We start from the raw sequence: 25,013 nt of genomic DNA, 5'->3' as shown, positions 1-25,013 counted from the left end.
TAGGCGTTATAAACATCAAAATGCAAACAAAACTCAAGTATTGAAGGTTTTATGTCTAAATATGTTCAATAAATATTGCAAAGAAATAGACAACATAGTTTTTAATGCAAAAGCATTGGAGAGTTGTGCCTAATAAAAATTGTGGTATGACTATGATCTTGCGGTAAAGTTGTGACTTTGTAGCAAGGTTGTGACCATGTGGTAATAATGTGACCTTGTGGTAAAGATGAAACCTTGTATTTATGGTGTGACCTTGTAGCAAAACTGAAACCTTGTAGCAAGGTCACGACCTTGAAGTAGGTTCACGACCTTGTAGTAAGGTTGGGCTTTACCTTGTAGTTATTATGATGAATGACAACATCAGCCTTTGCTATAAATTCTCACCATTTTTTAACTAGCAATAGAACCAAAATTACTTTATGGTTTAATTAGGCTATTATGAGTATATGGATGATTGCATCAAACTGCAGACGGGTATTATATTCCATAAGTTTTGGTTATTCCAAAGGTAAAATGGTATGATTGTTTTATTTGTATCAAATCTAGACTCCAATATGCTTTCTCTGAAGGTGAATATTGTAGCAGAATTTGCACTTGATGAATTTACTTTTCCATCAACGTCCATAGCAAAGGCCGACTAGCTCTCCATTTCTGCGGATGTCCAAAATTAGTAAAACTTTTCCGACACAGGCTTTGGAGATCCTTCAAATGCTTGTCACATCTTTGTTGTCTTTGCAGAGAGTTGTCTCATTTTTATAGTGAATGTTGGTCGAACGATCAACTCCAGTGACCTGCTTTTGTGCTGCATCCCTAGTGTGGCATTGCCTTTTTTATGAGCAAGAGAAAGTTATTATCTTCTCTTACCATTTTTTGAACTTCGGGGCTCTCCAAAGCAGCCACTAAGCTAAACCTAAAAATTTTTCTTACAACTATGAAAATATCAAAACGTGAAATTTTAAGCTCTAAAATATGGAAACATATATATATATATATATATATTTCTCAGAGTTTGTCATTTGTAGGGTTGATTGTCCGGCTATAGACCTTAAAATCGCGGAATAAATATCCCATACCAAAGAAAATTTGATATCTGACCCTGCTGTTCACCAGTCTGACGCCTTACCCACTAGACTACAGAAATCAAGTTGCTAGCTTGCCAATATAAGTCATTATATGAGAGCCAATACCTAACTGCTTCGCATCTGACGCGGGTCATAGCATAACGTCACGAGGTGTTGCTCACATTATTAAACTGACTAATAGCGAGCAACTCTCACTACTTCTCATTGTTTATAACACAAAACACTTTTCTCATAATATGTAGTTTGAAAGTTAGAATAGCAAATGTTGTTATATGTTAAATACAAATCAATTTTCTGTCCAACGACTTTTCTATTACCCGGGCAACGCCGGGTGGCACAGCTAGTATTTTCATATTTTTCTGTGTGAGTATGATGCATGCTTAACTTACTACAAGCAGGGGCTGTGAATGTTGTTAAGAGCCATTGTACAAACAATAGTTCTGTGATCTTGGCTGAACATTTCTGAGTTCAAAGGAAACAGACCCGATATGATTAGAGACATGCCTAGTTTCAAAAACAGATGTTATTCCTGTCACCATCGGTGGACTTTTTTTGGAATCGAACACTAACCTGTTGTTTGCAGGTCAGGAGTCCTTGACCGCTAGGCCACAGCTTCCTTTTATAAATTCCCCTTTAACAACAGGTGAACAAAAGTAAAATTCTGTCAATTTTTGGTGAGAGTAGCAGAAACAGGTACAATGTACAAAGAATAAAAAGCAAAAACAATTTCAAACTGCTTTGCTGACAAATTGATTTTTAACCGTTAATACCGCCTAGCTCTTAAAATATTTCTTAATAACTTTCTAGGATTTTTGGAAGTTTTAAATAAGCAGATATCGTACAAAAAGTATTTTGAAATCTTTTAAAAGTATTTTGAAGTGTTTTAAAATCAGTTTAGTGGGTAATTTTGCTGAATAATTTCATTTAATTACATACTGGTGTACTTAGCTGATGGCAGCTTTTGTTTAGTACATATAGGCATACTAACAATCTACCAACTCTACAGCATCCAATTTACGAGTACAAACATCCCAACATACATCAACACACTGGTAAACACTCATTACAGATTATAGTCTGTATTGAGTTTAAAGTTGCACCGAGGTCTTCAGCTACTATTTTGACTTTCACATCTCTTCAATGTTCAGGTTTCAGTAGAGCTTCCCGATTCCCAATATCATCAGATGATTTGATATTGCAAATTTGCAGTAGCGAATCAACTCACAATGTATTGTGAATCTTCCATTGTAGAGGGTTCGTGATATTATTATTACGTGAAAAAAACTTGTGAATTTTTGTTATGATATCTTTGTATATTTTAACAAAAAAGGGTTTTGTGTCCATGATAATTAGAAACATTCATTCCATGAATGTCGCCTCGTAGAAGATCATGAAGCATGAGCATACATATTATTAGACAAAAGGCCTGTGCGCTTTCGTTCCAGTACCGCTCACTCTGACAATCGTCAGGTAGGAGAAAAATTGCTATTGCACAATTATATAGTTTATACAATTGACGATGTTTCTTTAAGTGGTGGTAATTTTAAATCATTCACATTTAAAATCGTCATCAAACAATAAAACCGCCACATCGCAGAGCTTCAATCTCCATCTGCTTTTATTAATAAATAAACAGCTTTTTCTTTTCTCAACAATTAAAATCAAAAGTTCAACAGCAGCAGTTTTATGTCACAAAATGAATGCCAGGTTTTTGCCACCTTATGTCTTCAATATATATTTAGCAAGTTTTGCAATTGTTTTAGCTGGGCCATGCTAGATAAGCAGTCTTTCGTAACCTCTCCAGAATGATGAAGGCAGAACTGTGAAATATTGGTATTTTTATATGCTAATCAAAAACACAGAGTTTCATCTATGCTTTTAACAACTGCTAGCAGTTTTTTTTCTGATTTATAAAGCAGTGTTGAAGCTTGTTTAACAGGCATTTTAAATTTAAAAAGAGTTGTGTGCTCTTGGCAAATTTTGTTTTCACTTTTCTATGAATATGACCATGAACAATTATGAACAAACTATTCAGCCAAAGTAGAATCTTGGTCATTCCTGGCAGCAGAAGATTATTCAAATGCATAATTACATTTACATAAAATTTATGCCTGTTGTAGTCTGCGCACGTCTTTATATTTTTGTATGTTTTGTAGCGTTTCTTGTTTGCTTGTGGGCTCTCTTACTCATCATAGACTTACGTCGAATTTCAATTCATTGTTTTTTACAATCTTATTTTACTACACGATTTTGAAATATTTTATGTTTTTATATTTTTTCCTCCTACCTAATTGCTGAGAAAGTAGTTTTATTGCTTTTCTCTACTGTTTCTTTGTTTAAAATTTTTTAATCGTCAACAGAAAATCTAGTTTCTGGTTCATTTTATTATTTAAAACTAGTACCCTGGCAGTCCGGTGCACTGTGAGAAATTGCCAGACATAGTGAGTAACTGCACAGTGAAGCAGGGTAGTTACTTGGTACCAGTGGCAGTGTTGATCAACAAAACTGAAAGTTGTGAGTTCGAATCTCACCAAAAGTAATTTTTTTTTGCAAACTTTAAAACTTACGAATTTTAATTTAAATACATGTATATATGCTTAGTAAAAATATTTTAGAGTTGAAAAAGTTACGGAGTACATCCACCATATCTATGGGGTAAAAGGCGATACGTAGTGATATCATATACTAAAACTGCATTACCTCAAGTACTAGACTGTCTTGACAAACTGTTGTTTTTGCGGAGTTGTCCCTTGTCGAGCGAACGAGCAATAACAGCTTGTCACAAGACGTACTGCACCTGATGCATAAGCTGCACTTATAGGGAGTTGTTCTCTTCCATCTACGCGGCTTGGCTGCGATGTTATGTCGGTCGCTCCATTGGTAATCATAACGGATTTCACGCAAAAGTTTATGTAGGAAAAAACAAGATTACAACGTTTAACCAAAGACTAGTTTCTGTGATAAACGTTAGTAGAACTTAAGAATAAAATAAACTGAAAATAAAATCAATAAGAACAAATAAAACTGACTGATACAAAAATAGAAATGAAACTGACTGAGCGCACAAATAACGACATGTTTAGTCGCTGCTGTTGCTTAAGCTCTTAAATTTTACTAAAGTTTACTGCAGAGACGAGTCGCTAATTAAACGTTCTTATTTAAAATTTTCTACAGAAATTTTTGCGCGAAATCCGTTATGATTACCAATGGAGCGACCGACATAACATCGCAGCCAAGCCCCGTAGACGGAAGAGAACAACTCCCTATAAGTGCAGCTGATGCATCAGGTGCAGTACGTCTTGTGACAGACAAGCTGTTGTTGCTCGCCCGCTCGACGGGGGACAGCTCCGCAAAAAACAACAGTTTGTTAAGACAGGCTACTCAAGTACCCACAACCACAAAATACTTCTGGGCCAGGGTTTCTATAATTACACACAAATGTTGAATATTTTTACTGCTTGACCCTTATGGTTCCCTTGGCCCTAGATTCTTGTAATACAGAAGTTAATTGTATTTCATGGGTTCACCTATCCGGGTATCGTTGTATTACAGGTTTTCATAAATCATGGCCATTTAATTTTTTTTTCATTTTCATTCAGTAAAGATAACTTAGGCTATGTTTAAAAATGGTTGTCTTGTTTTGAAAGGTATAACGTGAAAGGACAGTACAATGTACAGTGTACATTATTGTCGCTGTATAGAATAACTTGCACGGGTATTAAAAAACAGCTTATAAACAGTGGCAGCTAATGTAGTTGCCTGCCACTTACCATTAGCCTGGCTTAATGCCAATGACTTATTTGTGTAAGCTAGTATCCATATTGCTCAAGTTAGTAATAAGAGCCGTGAGAGCAAGCTTTAGTGACATTGTCTAGCGCAGAGCGCTATGTATATTTTAACCAAACTAATGAGTCATATTGCCTAATGAATCTATTGCATTTCGTGTAGCTTATTTGGTTAGGTTATTCCCTGGTGAACGAGAGGTTCCAACATCAAATCTTCTGTGATACGATATTGTCTTTGTTAGATACCCATAGCTGGACCGAGCGGCAGACAAAAAACTTTGAGATTTATATTTATAAACTATGAGTTATCTCCACCGCTGGTGGAGATAACTCCACCGCTGGTGGTCTTCATTTAGACATTTAGCAATATACTGTGTCATTGCTATAATTTTTCACTTGTTGGTAATGTGTCAGTTCTAATATCAACACCCTTGTTTGTCATTTGTCTTTGGATATCTGAGTTTGTCATTTAACAGCAACTACAGACAGGAAACAACAAACAAAACTCGAGTATTCAAATGTTTATAACTAAATATTATCAACAATTATAATAAATTACGCAGTTGGTTAATATGATAGCAACCTAGCAACAAGCTGGTTGGTGAGAATACAAAAATGAAATATTTTACAAGAATTGCTCAAGGTATTTCCAACTATTCGGTAGACTTTGACCACCCCTCCACTTTGATCCACAGCGAATTGTCAGTAAATGCTTTCCATCATTTCGCTATCATGACAATTATTGGCTCAAAGGTTTTAGCTTTGGCTTTACCTCTGTGATTCTCGCCCTAGCTCTTATTAATCTTTTACGGGTTTGGTATTGTACAAATATACAATGTACTACACAAGTATGTGGCACATATGATAACATTTACTTACATTTATGCTAATTGCTGAGTTTAGAAAACAGTTTAAGTGTTCTTAATCGTTCACATTATGACTAATAATAATTTGTAGGTCTTGAATGGTTTTAAAATGTAACCAAAATATAGATTAAACCAAAATATATATTAAAAATATAGATTATAGATTAACCAAAAAGATTAATGTTGTTGGAATTGTTTTCCAAAAGCGCAAAGTAGAACAATGTCAAGAACAAATGCTACGTGAGGTTTGCTATCCATGGTGCATTTACAGTCACTTGCAAAAGGTAATAATTTATTAGAGTAAGTAGCCAATATGGCAGATCCGGGTGCTAGATGTGGTTCAACTTGAGTCTGAGAATTAAGCATATGCACCCTCATATCAGCTTCTTAAGAAAAACTATATTGGCTCCTTGACATTCGGTGGGAAGCAATAAATCAGCAGCGTAAGTCAACCTCTCAGGTTTTCACAAAGTACAAAGTTCAATGACTTTTTGTAGAACATAATGCTGGCAATAAAGTAATAGATGGTTAGGTGTTTAGGTGATCTGGTAATAGAGCCTTCAATTTAAAAATGAATTTACACAAAAAATTTTGTAGGTTTCATCAGAAAGTATTGGTATCTTTCCATCATGTTCTATTGTTGTTGATGTTTGAGGCGATCTGACTGTCAGAATGTTTACAAATTAAAATTGACAAAACTTGATCGCCGTCAAATCGATACAAAGAAAAAAAATGTGTGAAATGATGTCATTAGTTGCTATCGTTGATCGTGTTGATATCAGCTAATGCGTTCAAATTACATCTCTATTCAGTCTCTTTGCCACTGTAAGCGCACTTTCACTTGATCGGTGTGTTTTAACTCCATCAAGTTTTGCTGATTTTAATTTTGAAACATTCTGGCAGTCAGATTCCCTCAAGCATTAAAAACGACCGCAAATGACAGGAAAATACTGATACTTTCTAATAAAATCTTTTAAAATTTTGTGCACGTGCACAACCCCACCGAGCTTTACTTTTTGAAAAGTCAATAAAATATTTCCTTTGATAAGCTATTATTTTTAATAGTTTTTTTACTATAATAAGAGCCAGGTACTATTGTCGTTTTAGCTATCCAACACCATGTTTTGATGTTAAAAAAAGATTGCATTGCACAAGCTTCGAACTCGAAGATTTTGCTTGGCAGCTAGGCATATTACTATCTGCACCACCTAACAAAAGGACTGCATGTATAGTTACCATAACTAATGACCTCTTACGACACCCTGAATTGCCAGTCTGTTACTCCATCTACCTGTTGGAAATCACAATTAGAGGAAAAATGATTAACTACAATGGGTTTCAAACTCTCAACTGTTGGTTTGCTAGACTGACACCCCACCGGCGCCACAAATCAACCTCTCCATGGTCCACAGGCAATGCAATTTCCAAATTTTTCATTTTCCATGAAGTACTCTCTAAAATTATTCTTAAGAATGTTATAGTTATATAACCCTCAAATATGTATAACACTGTTGAAGCCCCTTAGGCTATTGTTTATCTGTCAAGAAGGTTGAAGATGCTGATACGACTGTGTATAAAAGTCATGTCAATTTGTCAGCTGCCAGCTTTGATCAGCCAGATCTCTCAAAATGTTGTTCAAGATTATCCTTGGGTCAGCTTTAATTGCTCTTGCTTTTGGTAAGTCAGTTTATATATATGATACAGAATCTGCATTTTTTTCTGTTTGTCCATCGCCATAGTGGAATGTTGAAAAAGATTGTATCAAACAGGATTTGAACTCACAGTTTTCTGCTTGGTGGGCCATCTTTACTACAATAAGAGTCATGCCCGGCTGTTGCAAAAAAGGTTGCATCACATTGGATTTAAATTCGCGACATTCAAATTTATAGATCGCCCCTCTAACACCTGCGCTCTAGCACACGATCTAAAATCAATCAGTTAGTTATTAGATTTGACAATCTCTCACAGCACACTGCACTTTCAGGGTACTAGAATGTATAATTTATATATCATTTGTTTTATTAAACTTGACTTTGCCGGATGTTGAAAAAATTTTCATACCTGGTGTACTACAAAGCTTTGCAGGTAAATTTTTTGTTCCCTTAAAAACGGTTCTCTTAAGTTTTTAAAAATGTTTCTGTAACAAAATAAATTCAAATTTATTTCATTGAAAACTTTAAAAAATTATAAAGTGATTTTTTAACTATTGACAAAACAATTCTGATTTTTTTTAAGTTTTTTAATTAGTTCTGTTTTATTAAAATAGCCAAAATTAAAATTAAATAATCTCACATATAATGCAAGTTTCTAAAATTGCAAAAGTTTGCTATTTCACTTTTACATTTTTTTTTAGCTTTATAAACATTTCTTTACATTTAAAATGGTTCTGAGGATATAGTCAAAAATCCATTTAGTTAAAAACATTTATAAAAACATATTATCCCATAAATAATTTTTTTTTCTCAAACCAAATAATTATTGTTGTTATCAAACAATTTAAATAAATACCTTGTGTCAGTACTTAATTCAATGTAACTTAAGTTAGCTGTTTAAAATTTAGTTTTTTATCAAATAAGTATATATTTTTGATGTCATTTAACAGCATTTTAAACTTGGACACCTCTTTTAAAACTTCTACAATTTAAGTTATAATAGATCTGGAGCTTGTAGTGTTACATTAATTAATACATTGTAATTAATATAAATATCTAAAGCCCTTGGCAGTCTAATGTACTGTGGGAGATCGACAGAAGTGTGGATAAAGCGGATGTTGTTGGGATGGGCTGGAAGATATTGGATTAGCTCAGTTGTTAGGTCATCGGATGTAAATCTGCATGTCAAGAGTTCTAATCCTGCACTAAGGAATCTTTTATACTAATCTCCAACCCGGGCTTCAGGTGGACAAAGTTCTTAAGAGTCACCATTGCTGTGAGAGATAATCAGGTGTGCCAATAAAGCACAAAGAGTCGCCATATTCAAAATAGTTTTACAATCCATTAAAAATGAGCAATTGGTGCTGGTTTTGGGGAAACCTGTAATGAATGTAATAGGTTCGAATCCTATACGATGTAATATTTTTTCAAGCTCTGATAAGCATTGGGTAGATTGAGGATATAGATAGTAAAGATTACTATGTGTTACCAAACTCATTTGTATTACCTAACTTATAAAAAAGACATATTTACTGAGTATTTTTGGTATTAGTATTTGTATTTTATAGTCTATTAAAACATATTTACTTATTTTATTATATGAATTATTGTCTTATACTTTATATTATTAATATTATTTTTTGTATTTTTATTAGCATTTAAAGTAGTCTTCACTCATAATTTTACACTTGCCAAAAGATCAACATTTTGTTATAATAAACTAGAATATTCTGGAATATTCCCCTTTAGCCTGAGGTTATAACAATTGCAGGGGCGACATGTGAGTCACAAGGTGGAGAATGCAAAAGGTCTTGTGACAATGGAGACTGGGATTTTAGTCTAACTTGTAGCAACAACAGGAGAATGTGCTGCTTTCAAGAAGGTTCTGGACCCGTAGACCCACCAGTAGGCGATGTTGACCCCTCAACCATCCCTGGACAAGGTTTGAGTCATTTTGTTTTAAAGGGAAATTTCACCACAATTTGGCTCACATTGAAATATTTAAAAGATATTGCAAACAGTGTTTGGAATATGTTTAGGGTATTTTAGAAATTTAATTTATTAAATTATTTATTTATTAAACTTTATTAAATTTTCTGTGAGTTTTAGAAAAATTAATAAAGCTTTCACAACGACTTCTAATGTTAATTAACCTAATGTCGTCATACTTGTTTGAAGGTTTCAACTATTTAGGAAGATTATCAGATCTAGATAATCTGATAATCTAAATCTGATAATCTAAATCTGATAATCTCAACATTTTAAAATCAGTTGGAAAGTTATCACTTTCATTGCAGCTGAAATAATGCAAAAGATCGTGTTTGTGGGTGAATTACTACCAAGTTTCATTTAAGCTTCTATTTTAGACAAGGAAGTGTGCCAATGAGATGAAACCCAAAGAGTTGTTTCATCATGGAAAGGACAGAAAACATTAACATTAAGTAGACAACTCCCAAAATGAACTCATAAAAACTAATCACAGCGATAGCAGCAAATATTACAGTTGTGTAAATCAAAACAAAACAATCTTCTTTTTTGTGGTGATAAAATGCAAATTTTTCAGACTATTCCTTTTCATCTGACTCTATCATACTGAAAATCATCGTTAGTCAGCAAATTGCCTGCCTACATTGAGTGATGGAGTTCCTTTAGCCATATTAGTTACGTTAACTTGCACTCAGAATTTAGATAAATGTTTCATCCTTCTGGAAAATTATTTTACTGTTTCATACTCAGAATGAACAACAAAAACTGTTCATTTTCGACACTTGACCTATCTTTTGATTTTGAATATGCTCTGAAGTCATTTACAGGGTTGCATGTCATTGCATTATGGGATCTTTGTTTCAGAGAACTGTGGGGTGTCAACGGGAAACAGGATTGTGGGCGGAGCAAATGCTAATGAGCATGAGTACCCCTGGCAAATCAGCCTCTTTCACTATGACTATGACATGCATGTCTGCGGAGGCACCCTGGTCACTTCAGAGTGGGTTGTGACAGCAGCCCATTGTGTTTCTGGGTACGCATACTAACATGTTAAATGGCTCCTATTATATCTAACCAAAATCGATATTATACGTACAGGTATTTCTACAGCTAGGAGAGAAGGCAACTCCAAAATATAGCAAATGTGACCCTCATATTGATAATCAATACTGAAGTCAATGGTGAGGTGGGTCTATAATACCTCAGAGATTTTAATAAAATTGCTGCTCAAAAGGTAAAAATTAGCAGCTCGTACAGTGAAAGTAGGAATGCGAAAATGGATTTTACTCTAATTTCCATCAGATTGTCATTCACTTTACAAGAGCCATAACTCTCACATGCTTGCCAGAATAAGTGCTGTGGACTTGAGAGCGTTCGGTTGTTTTAGTTATATTAGCATTAGGTTTGGTTTTGCTGTGGCTTTGTCCATTTTCAATTAGTTAGCTTGCAGAAGGAGTGTAGATTTTCAATGCAATTTCTACGTATAGCGCTTTCACAATAACAATCCATGAATGCATTAATTGAGATCAATTGTCCTCAATGTATATAAAGGTGCATTCTTGTGTTTCTAATAAGACGAATGTTTAAAAGGCTGATTATCAGACACCAGAAAAAGTTTTGAAAACAAATATTTTTTGAAATTCTGCCGAATACATGGAGCAGATGCCTGGAAAGTTTGGACAAAATCATTCAAAAAATTTAGAATTGCATCTCGTTCACTCTGGCTAACAGACAGACACATGATGACTAAGTGGAATTTATTAGTATAGTTTTAATATATTAAATTGAGAATGATTTATGAGTATGAGTTTATCGGATTAGTGAGGTCCAAATTTATTTTTCATTTTAGATATATTAATAGTATGCTTATTACTCTTATTAATACTACTGTATAGAGTTTTCATGGCTGTTAATTGGTTTCAACGTGTTCCATGCTTTATCCAATGACTAAACAGTTAACAGCTTAGTCTTTAATAATTGCATAGTAATGATAATTATTATTGCTCTTATTATTTTGATTAGTTTGATTAATATTACTATTATTACTATTATTATCTTTATTATTATTTGTATCATTATTCTTACTACTATATTACAGTGGTTCATTGTCATTGACTGATCGCAATTTGTGTCCAAATTCTATCTAAAAAGCAAAAGGCTTTCACTTATTATGATACAATCAGCACTACTACTAGTACACTCAGCAGTCTCATGTACCGTAGGAGATCGTCATGAATAATAAGTATATAGAGAATTATCCAGGAAACCGTTAGGGTTCCGAAAGAGGGTAAAATTGTTGGGGCTTCCGAGTAGTATAGAAGGAGCGTGTTTGCTTTTGAACTGTTTTAGTTTTATAATCTGCAATGCTTCCGATAGACAGTCACTGCTCTTATTATAGTATTAGCCAAGTGCCCAGCATTGAACAGATAAAAAATGTTACCCAAAAATTTGAGTAGCTCACCTCTTCAGCTAGTAGTCTGAATTTTTATGAAAACAATAGCCGTGTTTTAAGCCAGCTTAATAATCGTTACGTTACGCGTAACGATCAACTGTGCTAGTTAATAACCCAAAGCACTTCCCGCATGAGTATCTTAACTAGTGTAGTGAATGTCATAACAGCCATCTAAGTCTTCGGTCAGTTGAACAATTCTATAGATGTGGTTTAGATCGTTGGTCATCAGAATTGCAAGCCATGGGATCGTATCCTTTGCGAAGCTGGTTTTTCATTCTTAGATTTTAATTGCTATAACTAGACAGACACTGAAATTTAGATAGGTAGTTAAATAGATAGATAGTTAAATAGATAGATAGTTAAATAAATAGATAGTTAAATAAATAGATAGTTAAATAGATAGATATTTAAATAGATAGATAGTTAAATAGATAGATAGTTAAATAGATAGATAGTCAAATAGATAAATAGTTAAATAAATAGATAGTTAAATAGATAGATAGTTAAATAGATAGATAGTTAAATTGATAGTTAAATAGATAGGTAGTTAAATAGATAGATAGATAGTTAAATAGATAGATAGTTAAATAGATAGATAGTTAAATAAATAGATAGTTAAATAAATAGATAGTTAAATAGGTAGATATTTAAATAGATAGATAGTTAAATAGATGGATAGTCAAATAGATAAATAGTTAAATAAATAGATAGTTAAATAGATAGATAGTTAAATAGATAGATAGTTAAATTGATAGTTAAATAGATAGGTAGTTAAATAGATAGATAGTTAAATAGGTAGATATTTAAATAGATAGATAGTTAAATAGATGGATAGTCAAATAGATAAATAGTTAAATAAATAGATAGTTAAATAGATAGATGGTTAAATAGATAGATAGTTAAATTGATAGTTAAATAGATAGGTAGTTAAATAGATAGATAGTTAAATAGATAGATAGTTGAATATATAGATATTTAAATAGATAGGTCGATTGGAGCACCAATATTATAAATATACTTATTATCATCATTATTTGCTATCAAAGTTAAGATTTCTAATTATTATTCATTTATTTACAAGCTATCTTTTTATATTATCTTATGAAAGCCAATGTTTTCAGTGTACCTCTGTGAAATATGGAGTAGTCACTTTTGATCTAAATATTGTTTAACAGAAGTGGCTGGGACAGCCCATCTGACTTCAAAGTAGTCTTGGGTGAGCACCGCCTAAACCAGGACAGTGGAAGAGAAGTTGAGAGAGAAATCGCTGAGATTGTCAAGGTGAGCTTTTTATAGGAGTTGTGCTCTTGTTTAGTTCTTAAAACAAATAATAGTATTTAATAATATAGAATACAATATTACTAATATGGAACTTCCTCGGATATCTAGTACTTTTCTTGTTATAATTTATATAACCCTACGGAAGGTATTTAATAGTTATATATTTGTTATTTATCATAATTATTTCTATTATTATTATTTTTGTTATTATCTATTAGTTATAAATGATTATAATAGTATGTATTATTAGTATGGTTTCTATTATTACAAATATTATTGTTGTCGCTATCATTTACAGCGTACTTGTTAGTATTGTTTGCTTTATGTATAATTTAAAGAAACCTGATGCATCGTTGTTCTTTCTATTATTTTTTTTTCTATTATTACTTCAACTTTTTCTTTATTATAAATATTGTTATTATGTTATTATCATTATTATTATTAATATTTTGTTATCCTTTTGGTATTATTATTACTAATTATTATTCTTACCATTATCACTTTCAACCAGTTCTAGCCAATAGTATTTATCAGTTCCATATTACACAAGTTTTATTGTTATAACAGTGAGAGTTATTATTTATCATTGTATTTGTGTTGCTAATATAAAATATTATGTTACTAATATAAAATATTATGTTACTTTAATGAAATATTATGTTACTAATATGAAATATTATGTTGCGAATATGAAATATTATGTTTTAATACAGAATAACGTGTTACTAATTCGACATGCTGTGATAACAATATAAAATGTTATACTATTATTCTAGAATACTTCCTTTTGATGTAGAATACAAAATTACTGCTATGAACTACTATATTAATGATAAAAAAGCTACATTATTGGTTTAGTATAATGTATTACTTATATAATGTACTATATGACATTATATGATGTACTATATGACATTATATGATGTACTATATGACATTATATGATGTAGTATATGACATTATATGATGTAGTATATGACATTACATGATGTAGTATATGACATTATATGATGTAGTATATGAGATTATATGATGTACTATATGACATTATATGATGTACTAGATGACATTATATGATGTAGTACATGAAATTATATGATTTAGTATATAACATTATATGATGTAGTATATGACATTATATGATATAGTATATGACACATATTACTATGTGAAACCTCTACTTATATATGATTTTGTCTCATTTCGCCAGTTCAGTTTATATCAACACTTCTAATACTATTATATAATAATATATTATTGTATTGTTTTTGTATTATTTCTTAAAATGTAGTTATTAATTTTTTATCACCTCTTTTATCACTTTATTTGTAGCATGAGAGCTATTCTGACAGATCACCTTGGCCCAATGACATTGCTCTTCTAAGGCTCGCACAGCCAGTCACCCTTGGAAATGCTGTACAGACAGCATGCTTGCCTAAGGCTTCTGATGAGTTCACTAGTTCTGATACTTGTTGGGTCACGGGATGGGGAGACTCTAAGGGTCAGTTATGGTTCATGGAACATAGGCTAGTTTACTGAGCTTTATTTAGAGATCAAGTAAAACCTTTATTCCTTCTTATATTTAATTTCAATTATTTGCAACAAGACAGCATAACAGAAAATTTATTCACCACCATTAAAAATAAACTTGCGCAGAATTTTAGTCGATTTTTGGACACATCTTTTTCTTCTGAGCATTTTAAGTGCGATCAAGTTTTGTCAATTTTAATTTTAAAACATCCTGGCAGTTAGATGGCTTCAAACATCAAAAACTATTGCAAATGATAGAAAAATACCAATATTGTTTGATAAAAGCTTCTGAGTTTTGGCGCACGTTCATCTCTAATGAAATTCTCACTCGCTTGATCTGTTTGTAGAAAAAGCTTTTGCTACAATTTTTTAGAAAGATGGCACGCCTTTTATCTAAGCAAACACTGCGTGGCATTTGTTAAACATATTGCTTAGATAAGTTTTTGTGACAAAAAAATCGTAGTTAGATTGTTGATGAAAAGAGAATAAAAACAACGCTGTCAATTTTATATTGATATATTGTAATTGATATATTGATATCTGTGTAAAAGATACCACTAAAAAGGAGGTAAATGTTGCCAAGCACGAATTAAAAGCAATGTTTTTGTTAAAATGATGACAAATATCATTATTGTTACTACAATTTGCATTGTAGTTGTCATCATTGTTAGCTTCAGCCATTACTAACAGTAGGCACAGATCATTGCACAGATCCAGAAGATTCTATTGCAAATAGTTTTTTGTATTTTTCATTAAAGGCTATAATGTGTTTGCTTTCAAAACGATTTTATAGCTAATTTTTTTAAATTTAATATAAGTCATTTGTCCTGTCATTGGTTCACCCACAACCAATTGATGCACTGTTAGTACAAGATTTGTTGATAAATAGCCAATCGAACCTCATTTATTGCAGGCACAGCCAATGAAAACATTCTCCAGGAGATCAGAGCAGATATAAGGACTAATGCTGACTGCCAGGACGCTTGGGGACGAAACTCCATCTCTGATGGTAACATCTGTAACTCTGATGGAAGCAGCGGCTCATGCAGCGTGAGTAATTCTATCTTTTATGTACACCCTGAATAGTAGTTCAGACTAGTGATTTCAGCAGCAGAAAAGTAAAGTTATATCATCTTAGTGGCCGTAAAAAAGGCTTTTTGTAAAATTTGGTCTTCAAGTTACAACAACTGCAAAATTTAGTGATGCTGAAAGCTAGTTTCGTGACACAGTTTAACCTCTGACCTCAACAAATAATTTAATTAAATTTTTGGATACTTAAAACTTTTATTTTCTCTATGGTCAACTCATTATCTACACTCACCTCAGCACCTAAAACTTTCATCATAAATCTAGAATGTTCTAAAATGTAATATTTGAGTTAATTTTAAATCTGCGCCCAAAGTAATTTCAGCATGCAACTTTTTAGTTATTTTGGAACATTATAGTTTTGTAAGTAAAGTATATTAACCATATTCCAATTTTTATAAGCTTTTAAATGTCAAAAAAAACAATAACATATAAAATAACTTACCTTACACCTTATCTAGTAAATGTTCGAGTAAGTCACAAATATATATTTATATCCATATATCAATGAATCCTACCCTTCAATTTTTTTGTCTATGCAATAGAGTCTGCACTGTAATAGGAGCCATGTTCATCTATTTGAGGCCAAACTTTGAGTGTTGGAAAAAAAGATTGCTTTCAATGGGATTTGCACTTGCAACTATCAGCTTGGTGAACCAACATTTTATCACTCAAACCAATCAACTGTGCAGTTACTTATAACACCTGACTATCACTCACGACACACCAGACTGCCAGGATAGTAGTGTACAATAAAAACCTTTTTGTTATTGTTACTATTACCATGGCAGTGTAGTATCTTGTCGTGAATTTTTGTTAGGTGTAATGACTATACATACAAGTATTCAGCGATGTATAAAGGCGTTCAATTTGTGCAGGTATTAGAGTGCTAGTCTACAAAAACCAAATGCTGGGAGTTCGAATCCCATAAGATACAATCTTTTTTGCCGACCTTGAACCATGATTTCGGACAAGCAAACACTGCTCTTATCATAGTAAATGTTCCTAGTTGTTTAGTTTGTCAGACAATGTTACATAATATATCTGTTTTGATACTGCGTGCTGTTACTCGAAGCATTTACTGTCAGGTTTTCTATCGACTGTTGAACAGTTTAAACAAACTGTAGTATATGTCAAACTATTTATTTGATTTTGGTGGTAAACTGATGTCTTTTTATACTGTAGTTTGTTTTACTATAATTGCTGTATGGCATAACTTGAAAAACATTTTTATTTGAAATGAAATTATTGCTAATAAAGGAATACATATATATATAGTGTATACATGTATATATATATATAGTGTATACATGTATATATATATATATATATATATATATATATATATATATATATATATATATATATATATATATATATATATATATATATATATATATATATATATATATATATATATATATATATATATATATATATATAGTGTATACATGTGTATATATATATATTGATCTCAAAGTGAGTAAGTGTGTTTCAGTTTGTCGCTAAATGGGTGAAAATTGGCACACTGAACTGTGTACGCCGCAATGCCATTTTATGCTTGCTCTCACAGCTCTTATTCGTAATTTTTAACAATAGGTTACTAGCTAATTTAAATTAGCGATGGGCAATGTGTTAGGCTAATGGCACATTGCCAATGGCTAATACAAATACTTTTGATACAAATGCAACGCCAGGCATTTGGACAGTATACATACATGTATATATATATATATATATATATACTAGCGGAATGTCTGGCCTTGCACGGGTATTAAAAAATCTGCACATAAACAGTGACAGGTGATGTAGTTGCCATTAGCCTGGCCCAATGCCCATGGCTAATTTGAGTGCGCTTACTAATAAGAGCTAACCACTTGCTTTTACGAGAGAGCAAGGATAAAGTTGTGTTGCGTTGTAATGGAAAGCCATAGCGTATTTTCACCCACATAGCGACATACATCGCCCGATGACTCCATCAATTTCACATAGCTTTATTGGTCAGATATTTGCCTGGTGAATGGAAGGTACTGATAACAAATATTGCATGAAACAGATATTTTATTTTTAAACTTCTAATAGCTATAGCTAGACAAACCAAAACACACAAACAGACACACACACAAACTTTGAGATTTATATATATAAATAATCCTATGGAGATATTTGCTCTAGCCTACAGCAGTTTTGACATAATAATGTTTCTTACAGGGTGACTCAGGTGGCCCCCTACAATGCGTAAGATCAGGAAGAACAAACTTGGTTGGTATTGTGAGCTGGGGAACCTCTGATTGCACCACTCCTGGCTACCCTGGAGTCTACACCAGAGTCACTTACTACACCAACTGGATCTATAACAAAATCATGTCTCGCAAATAGACCTTGACCTCTTCTTTGGCTTTGATAAATAGACTTTGATCTGTTTTCTGAATTTGTATGAATTTGATACATTGGTTCACATCAAATAAATCTGCAAATAGTGTTCTTCTAATACTTTTGTGACAGATTTTTAAATAGGATGCTGTCTAAATAGAATATCTAGAACAGGTAGCGACAACTCCAAAATACATTGTTGCCTACATTCCAGTGACCCAGTCCAACCTATCAGCTCCTTGACCTTTTTTAATTGTATCTGCCCAAACTAACTTGAAGCAGTTTTGAGCATTATGAAATAAATTCACTTCACGTTTTACAGATGCGCATTATAATTTGCAAGAGATTAAGTGCCGTGTATGTCACGCCCATTAAGATTAAGTCACGCCCATTTGTATATCTATTAAATTAGATTTCATTACAAACTAATCGATGAACCAACCCCTCACCCTCCTTCATCAAGTTTGGGTAAAATTAATTTGGAATCAACAGTGTTAATGTTAATTGTTTTAGAGCTTTGTTGCACAAGCAATAGCTCTGCAATCTTGGCTGGACACGTCTGAGTCCAGTGGCAAAAAACCTGACAAGTTGAAACATGCCAAGTTGCAGAGAGATTTAAGGTTGAATGTCATTTCTGTTACCCTCAGGTTGCCTTTTTAAGGATTGAACTCCAACTTGCTGTTTGCAGGCTAGGCATTTTAAATCGTTAGTTCGCTAACTTTGTAAACGGTTTACAAGTACATATGCCCGGTTCATAGAGTTGTCATATCTTGTAAATGTTGCCCTCTCTTTGCTTCATACTGTCAGAATTTAGGAAAGTAGACTAACAATCTTGATACCGCAGCTAATTATATATGGCAAATGTGAATAACATTCTATAGGCTCTTTTGATATCAACCCGCAACTATCCCCGGATAAATAAGTTCAATATTTTATAATAGTGGTCGGTTGGTTGGTCGGTTGGTCCAAAAAATTTGTGAGAACCAAAGCGGGTCAATATTGTAAATATTTTGTTTATGATTTATAAACCAGACTAAACTTAACAAGCATATTGAGAGTTTAGAAGACTAAGGAATAGCTTACATTTTTAAATTGTAGAAATTGAGGCTATGTAAAGTCTACTCAAATACAAGCAAAAGACACAATTTTGGTCTTTTTGAAAAAATCATCTGCAAGGCAAATCGGAGTTGTCACAACTAGTTAAGACAAGGGTTTGCAACTCTCAACTCCCAAATAAAGTTTTGTCTAACTATTCAAGGGATAACTAAGTTCATACCATAGTCGTTGTAGTTTGATTTGGGTTTTATGTTTTGAAAATGCCCAAACACTTTTTTAATCGAAGAACTGTTTACTTCAACTACATGTAATTGTGAGACCATGGTAAAGCTCTGATAAGAAAAAAGCTAACCATTTTTTATTCTCAAGAACTTGTTTCCTCAGGAAGAACATTTTAAAAAAGCATACAGAGTAATGAGTGTTAACTAAATAAGAGTGTAATTTGAAAATATCGAAGTTGAAGGATGTCTGTTATGGCTAACCAAAACCCAATTATACTTATAGACCTATGAGAGAGGGTAACTCCAAAATATAGCAACTGTGACTCACATCATATTGATAATCAATACTGTTTCTAAACACTAGGCAAACAGGCTCGCACTGGTGTGACTTCTTTCAATAATCACGTCAGTTTATGCAATCATATCTTAACAGGGTTTATTCAAATGATCGGCTTTAAAAGCATGTGTCTGTGAAGTCAGTGACAAAGTAGATCTATAAAAACTTGAGTTCGTAATCAAAATGCTGGCAAAAATGATTTTTCAACGAGTTGTTCCGTAAAAGCATACATGTAAGAATGACGTCTCTATCAGATTATCACTTAGCATACAAGAGCCATAACTCCCATATGCTTGTCGGAATGAGTGTTTTTTTAACTTGAGCTGAAACAATTTGACAAAATTCAAGCCGCTACCTCAAGTGTTTTCACCTCTTACAATAACTGTAATATGAAAGATTGACTTAGTTTTAGGAGTAAAGTATATTTCAAGTTCAAGGAGGGAACTTGCACTGAGATAACCTTGTATAATTTACTAATCAAGGAGAATATAACTCATTGAACAGGACTATGACTCAAGGTGATATTAAAAAACCCAACTGTTTACATGCATTTATTTTTTACCTAATTGACTTAACATAGAGTTATCTGCCTACTTGACAGACTTAACACAAGTTATTCAATCACTAACTGACTTAACAAGACTTATCCACCTACTTCACTGACTTAACATCAGGTACTCACTTAGTAGTAAATATTGTAAAATATTTCCAATAATTTATACTGTTTATATGATCCTGATAAGATAATGTTATTACTTAACAAACTTACCATAAAATCTCTACCTACTTAACTGAATTAGCATAACTTATCCAACCACTTGTTTGATTTAACACGATGCATTCACTTAGTAGTGAATATAGTAGCATAGATCTTTCAAATTATATTGTTTCTTCATGAACCTGCTAAGATAACGCTATTATATTAAAAAATTTGCAATTAACTTTATATCATGGTATTATCACTTCTGCTCATTCCATATTAACTAATTCTATTGAACTCATTTCAAAGCCATACAGTTTTCTTTCAAAAAGTCTACTAAACAGTTTATGATTTTTGTCGGTTATGACAAGTATGTGTTAAACATATTATTTGGTGATTTCCTCTGACCCTCAAGTGCGTGGTTAGTTATATTATTGAGTTAACACCTGCATGCGCACTTTTAATTAACTATTTACGTTTAGCCATTCCTTTTCTTTTGTTTCTGCCGGTGCATGCAGGTTGAAAGAGTGCACAGTGCTGGCCTCAAATCAATATACTCGTAGTGCTAGGCAGCAGCAGATTCATCTTAATATGTCACTTAACGCGCAGTCTTGTTTTGTTTTGTTTCTAAGCAACACAAGTGATCCTTTCCTTTTCTTTCCGAGTCTTACTCATCTTGGTTACACAAATGCGCAGTCATAAAAGGCGTGTTAGTGTTTTATTATAAGGCTTTTAAACTTTTGCGCATTAAGCATTTAACAATGTTGTTAATAAAGGTTGCTTTCAAAGTTCATAGCTATTAGAAATTTAGTGCAGTGTCTCACAATGCAATGACAACAAATATAAACATTTCGTTTCAATAAAATTTTGTTTCATTTCCTGACCGAACTTTGTGTCAAGCATCAATGTTTAATAGCATTCAGGAAAAATAGGTAAACTTAGCGGTGTGCCAAATGTAGCTCTGGTTCTAGGCAAATTTAAAGGGACGTGTGTGATAAGCCCTTCAATTGCTAACTGCAATTTAATGACAAACTTGAACAAAATTGTAGTAGATCGTATCAGAAAGTATTGGTATTTTTTCATCATTTGCAATTGTTTTTTAAATTAGAGGCGATTTTACAGCCGCGATGTTTCAAAATTAAAATCAGCAAAACTTGATCACAGTTAAACCACTCACACTAGAAGAAAAATTCGTACTAACTGCTATGGTTGCTGTAGTTGGTATCAGCTATTATGTTCAAGTTGCAGCGTTACGCGTCTCTATTCCGTTAGTCTTTTTGCAAATATAGATGTCATAATCGCACTTTCGCATGATATAAGCGTTTTAGCCACAATTTTAATCTTGAAACATCTTGGCGGTAAAGTTACTTCAACAAGGAAAACAGTCGCAAATGATAGAAAAATACCAGCAGTAATTTCTCATAGTCCACTAATTTTTTGTGTAAGGTCATCTTTGAGGCAGCGGTTACCTTGGATGAGGCTGACATCAATTAGGTGCTGCCTTTAGTGATATGGAGGATTAGGAGAGGAGATTTATGTCAGATTATCAAAATTATCAGATTATCAAAAAGATCAGGTTTGTTGATTTAATCTTGAAACATCCTGATAGTCAGATCTCCTCAAACATTGAAAACAATTGCAAATAATAAAAAAATACCGATAATTTCTGATAAAATCTGCTAATCTTTTATGTCAGTTCATCTTTAAGTGTGACTGGTTGAAGAAGTAAGTCAACAGCATTTAATGATTGCTTGTGGTTGTTACTAGCATCCATGTTAACTGGTAAATGGCGGGCGTGAGAAGAAAACAAAACCCTTGATAAGAGAAATAAATTTCATTGGCATTGATTGTATAAGTGAGTGCCGCGTACAATTACTCGGTATAATCCAATATCCCTCGGTCAAACTAACAAATCACTCGGATACTTTCTAAAGATAGTAACAATCTGTGGAAAGCAATCGGCTAAATATACAGACAGACTGTTCTAAATAGAGGACCGCCTGAAGGGTGGCAGCAAATGCAACCCGCACTGAAATGACCGCCTGTTCACACGGACAACAAGATTCTGATGCCAGCTCTAATTTGTTATGCAAAAATAGATTTGATAGCTCACTGAAATGTTGTAGGTTTTCAAACATAAACAAAATAACAAAAAAAACATAAAGTCAGTTGCCAAAATAATATAAAATTAAAGAATAACATCAAGAGCAATCAGACTGTCAAATATATTAATAAATAAATATATTTACATTATATAAATTATTGCACCAGGTGGTACAATAATTGCATGCAACCTCGACCAATATTTTATAAAAATATTATTGATAGCTTTCTTAACTAGGTTTCACAATCTGTGCTGTTAACAGAGAAAGATATTTCAATCTTCAAAGTTGAAATATTAAACAGTTTATATAATTTATTTGATTAACTGTGCCTTTTTGGTTTTTGATAAACATTTCTGTTTGAAATGCACTTATCGCTAAAAAAGTCATATATCGTAATATATAACATAATATAACTTAATACGTAGTGTAATTTAACATATACCGCAATTCTTCGTGTCGAAGCCGCGCCCTAAAATTTGAAGATTGTTTTTGAGTTAGGGGTATACAGTGTGTATAAGCCGTCACCGCCATGTTTCCAAGCATGATAAAAGGCCACCACGACCTTTATAAATTTTAAAGAACAGTTCAGACAAAAAAAATTTTCTTCCCTATATCACAGTTTCTCAGAATTTTAATGGTAAGAATATGAATTTTCAGATATTGCTTTTCAGATATACATGTAGATGACCACATATCTGATAACATTTACAACATGATCCAGTTTCATTACCTTCTCCTTAGAATGCTGTCGAATAGTAAGGAAGGCGGATTAATCCCATTTCTCTTGGGCTCCTCTGTTAGCAAACTGCCAATCATAGCAGAGGCTCCGTCTGCTGCTTGTGAACATAGTGTGCTGAGATCAAGACTCTTTTGCTCTACCACCTTTGCTAAATATTTGGTTGTGGAAAAGGATTGCTGGAGTGGATTATCCATGCAAAAAGAGATTTCATTTTTCTGCAGGACAAGCACAGCGATAACCCATTAGTGTTGCATATTTTTATCAATAAGGGAAGCAACTTCTATATAATGCCAGACTGACAATCGATTTTTGCAGTATTCAGATTAAAAAACAAAGTCAATTTTTTTCTCTCTAGCCAGCAACAAAAGGCCGCAGTGGTTTGAAAGCCGCTCACTGCCCATGTCTGATCTAACATATTTACTTTAACCTAGCCACGTGAATCATTAGCCAAGTTTACTGTCTCTGTCTGTCCTCTCACATGCGCGCCATGGCTGGCGAGGTAGCATTTGACCAATAAAAGTTCTTACCTTTGTGAAAAAGTCAAAGTGTTTCTCTTTCAGCAAACCAGAGAAAACAAGTGCCAAATCAGCAAGCACAGTTTTACAACCGACGTCATTGAGAAGGGCAAAATATGATGCAGCGTTTTGATTAAAAGTAGGGAATTTAGTTTTGGAAACTGCTAACCAAACTGCTGCTGCAGTTTTCGACATCAACAAAAAGTAATCCAACAAATGGAATTAAGTGTTGGTCGAATGACAGTGACCCCGTGACCCCGTGACCCCGTGACCCCGTGACCCCGTGACCCCATGACCCCATGACCCCGTGACCCCGTATTCAGTGCTGGATATTTTCTAATGTCTAATTGTCGAATAAATTTTTTTAGCCTTTGCACATTTCTACTAATTATTTAAATTGTATTAACAACTACGATTATAAAACATTTTATTTAAATTTATTAATAGTTTATATAATTGTTTTTATAGTTATATTTATATATTTTGATTATATGCAGGCCATACATGAACTCAAAATCTGCTATTGCATTTTATTATCAGTTTATATTTTGCCATATTATTTATGGTATCTACATTTATTATAATCTAGCTCCAAGATATGTCACTAAAGATTTATTTTTGTTGCAAAAAAGAGCATTTCGACTCATTGCAAATCTACATCATATTCCTGCATATATTATTCTAACGAATGATCTTTCCAAATCTCTGCGTCTTCTTACTCTGCCTATGCTAAATATTTATTTTACTTCAATGTTTCAAGATTTTTCATGGTTTGTGTCCTCATTTTTTACATGACAATTACAGGTTCTCAACTCATTTCAACTTACGTGATATGAACAAATTGCATACAATCACTAACAATCATTTTGAAAATGTCATTGCCAGCTGCTTTAACAATCTTCCACCAAATATCCGTTCTATTAGCAGAGAAAGGCATTTTAAACACTATTTGTCAGTCTATTTATTCAATTTTAATGGCTAACTGTTGCTTTTTTCCCATTTTTTGTTTAATTATTTTTGTATGGCCTAATTGGGAAAAGATTTTTATTTGTGAAATGAAATTATTGCCAATAAAGTAGTATATATATATATATGTAACATTAAGCCTCTCGCGAGACATTACCTTAACCCTGGATGTTACAAGAATATATTAATCTAGTACTTTATTAGCAATAGTTTTATTTCAAAAAAAGAAATGTTTGTCAAATTAGGCCATACAACAACAGTAAAACAAAAAAGATAAAAAA

General features: G+C 32.8%; 1 protein-coding gene across 1 annotated transcript; it reads left to right on the top strand.

Annotated features, from left to right (window-relative positions):
- Nucleotides 1-7,361: 7,361 nt before the first annotated feature.
- Nucleotides 7,362-18,099, top strand: LOC137398100 (chymotrypsinogen A-like). The gene is made up of 8 exons (XM_068084208.1): nucleotides 7,362-7,410; nucleotides 9,157-9,327; nucleotides 10,236-10,408; nucleotides 10,547-10,557; nucleotides 12,999-13,104; nucleotides 14,437-14,605; nucleotides 15,548-15,684; nucleotides 17,932-18,099. The coding sequence occupies exons 1-8, from the start codon at nucleotides 7,362-7,364 to the stop codon at nucleotides 18,097-18,099; spliced, it is 984 nt and encodes a 327-aa protein (XP_067940309.1).
- Nucleotides 18,100-25,013: the final 6,914 nt, after the last annotated feature.

The sequence above is a fragment of the Watersipora subatra genome, chromosome 6 (assembly GCF_963576615.1).
Source record: "Watersipora subatra chromosome 6, tzWatSuba1.1, whole genome shotgun sequence".
In the NCBI taxonomy this organism is placed as follows: Eukaryota; Metazoa; Bryozoa; class Gymnolaemata; order Cheilostomatida; family Watersiporidae; genus Watersipora; species Watersipora subatra.
The sequence above is the reverse complement of the archived record's forward strand: the minus strand, read 5'-3'. Positions and strand labels throughout refer to the sequence as shown.

Bases quoted from the DNA above. Each gene is read 5' to 3' on its own strand.
- LOC137398100 (XM_068084208.1), top strand. From the start codon at position 7,362: ATGTTGTTCAAGATTATCCTTGGGTCAGCTTTAATTGCTCTTGCTTTT. The intron at 9,328-10,235 runs GTTTGAGTCATT...TCTTTGTTTCAG, and splicing joins CTCAACCATCCCTGGACAAG to AGAACTGTGGGGTGTCAACG. The intron at 14,606-15,547 runs GTCAGTTATGGT...CATTTATTGCAG, and splicing joins GGGATGGGGAGACTCTAAGG to GCACAGCCAATGAAAACATT.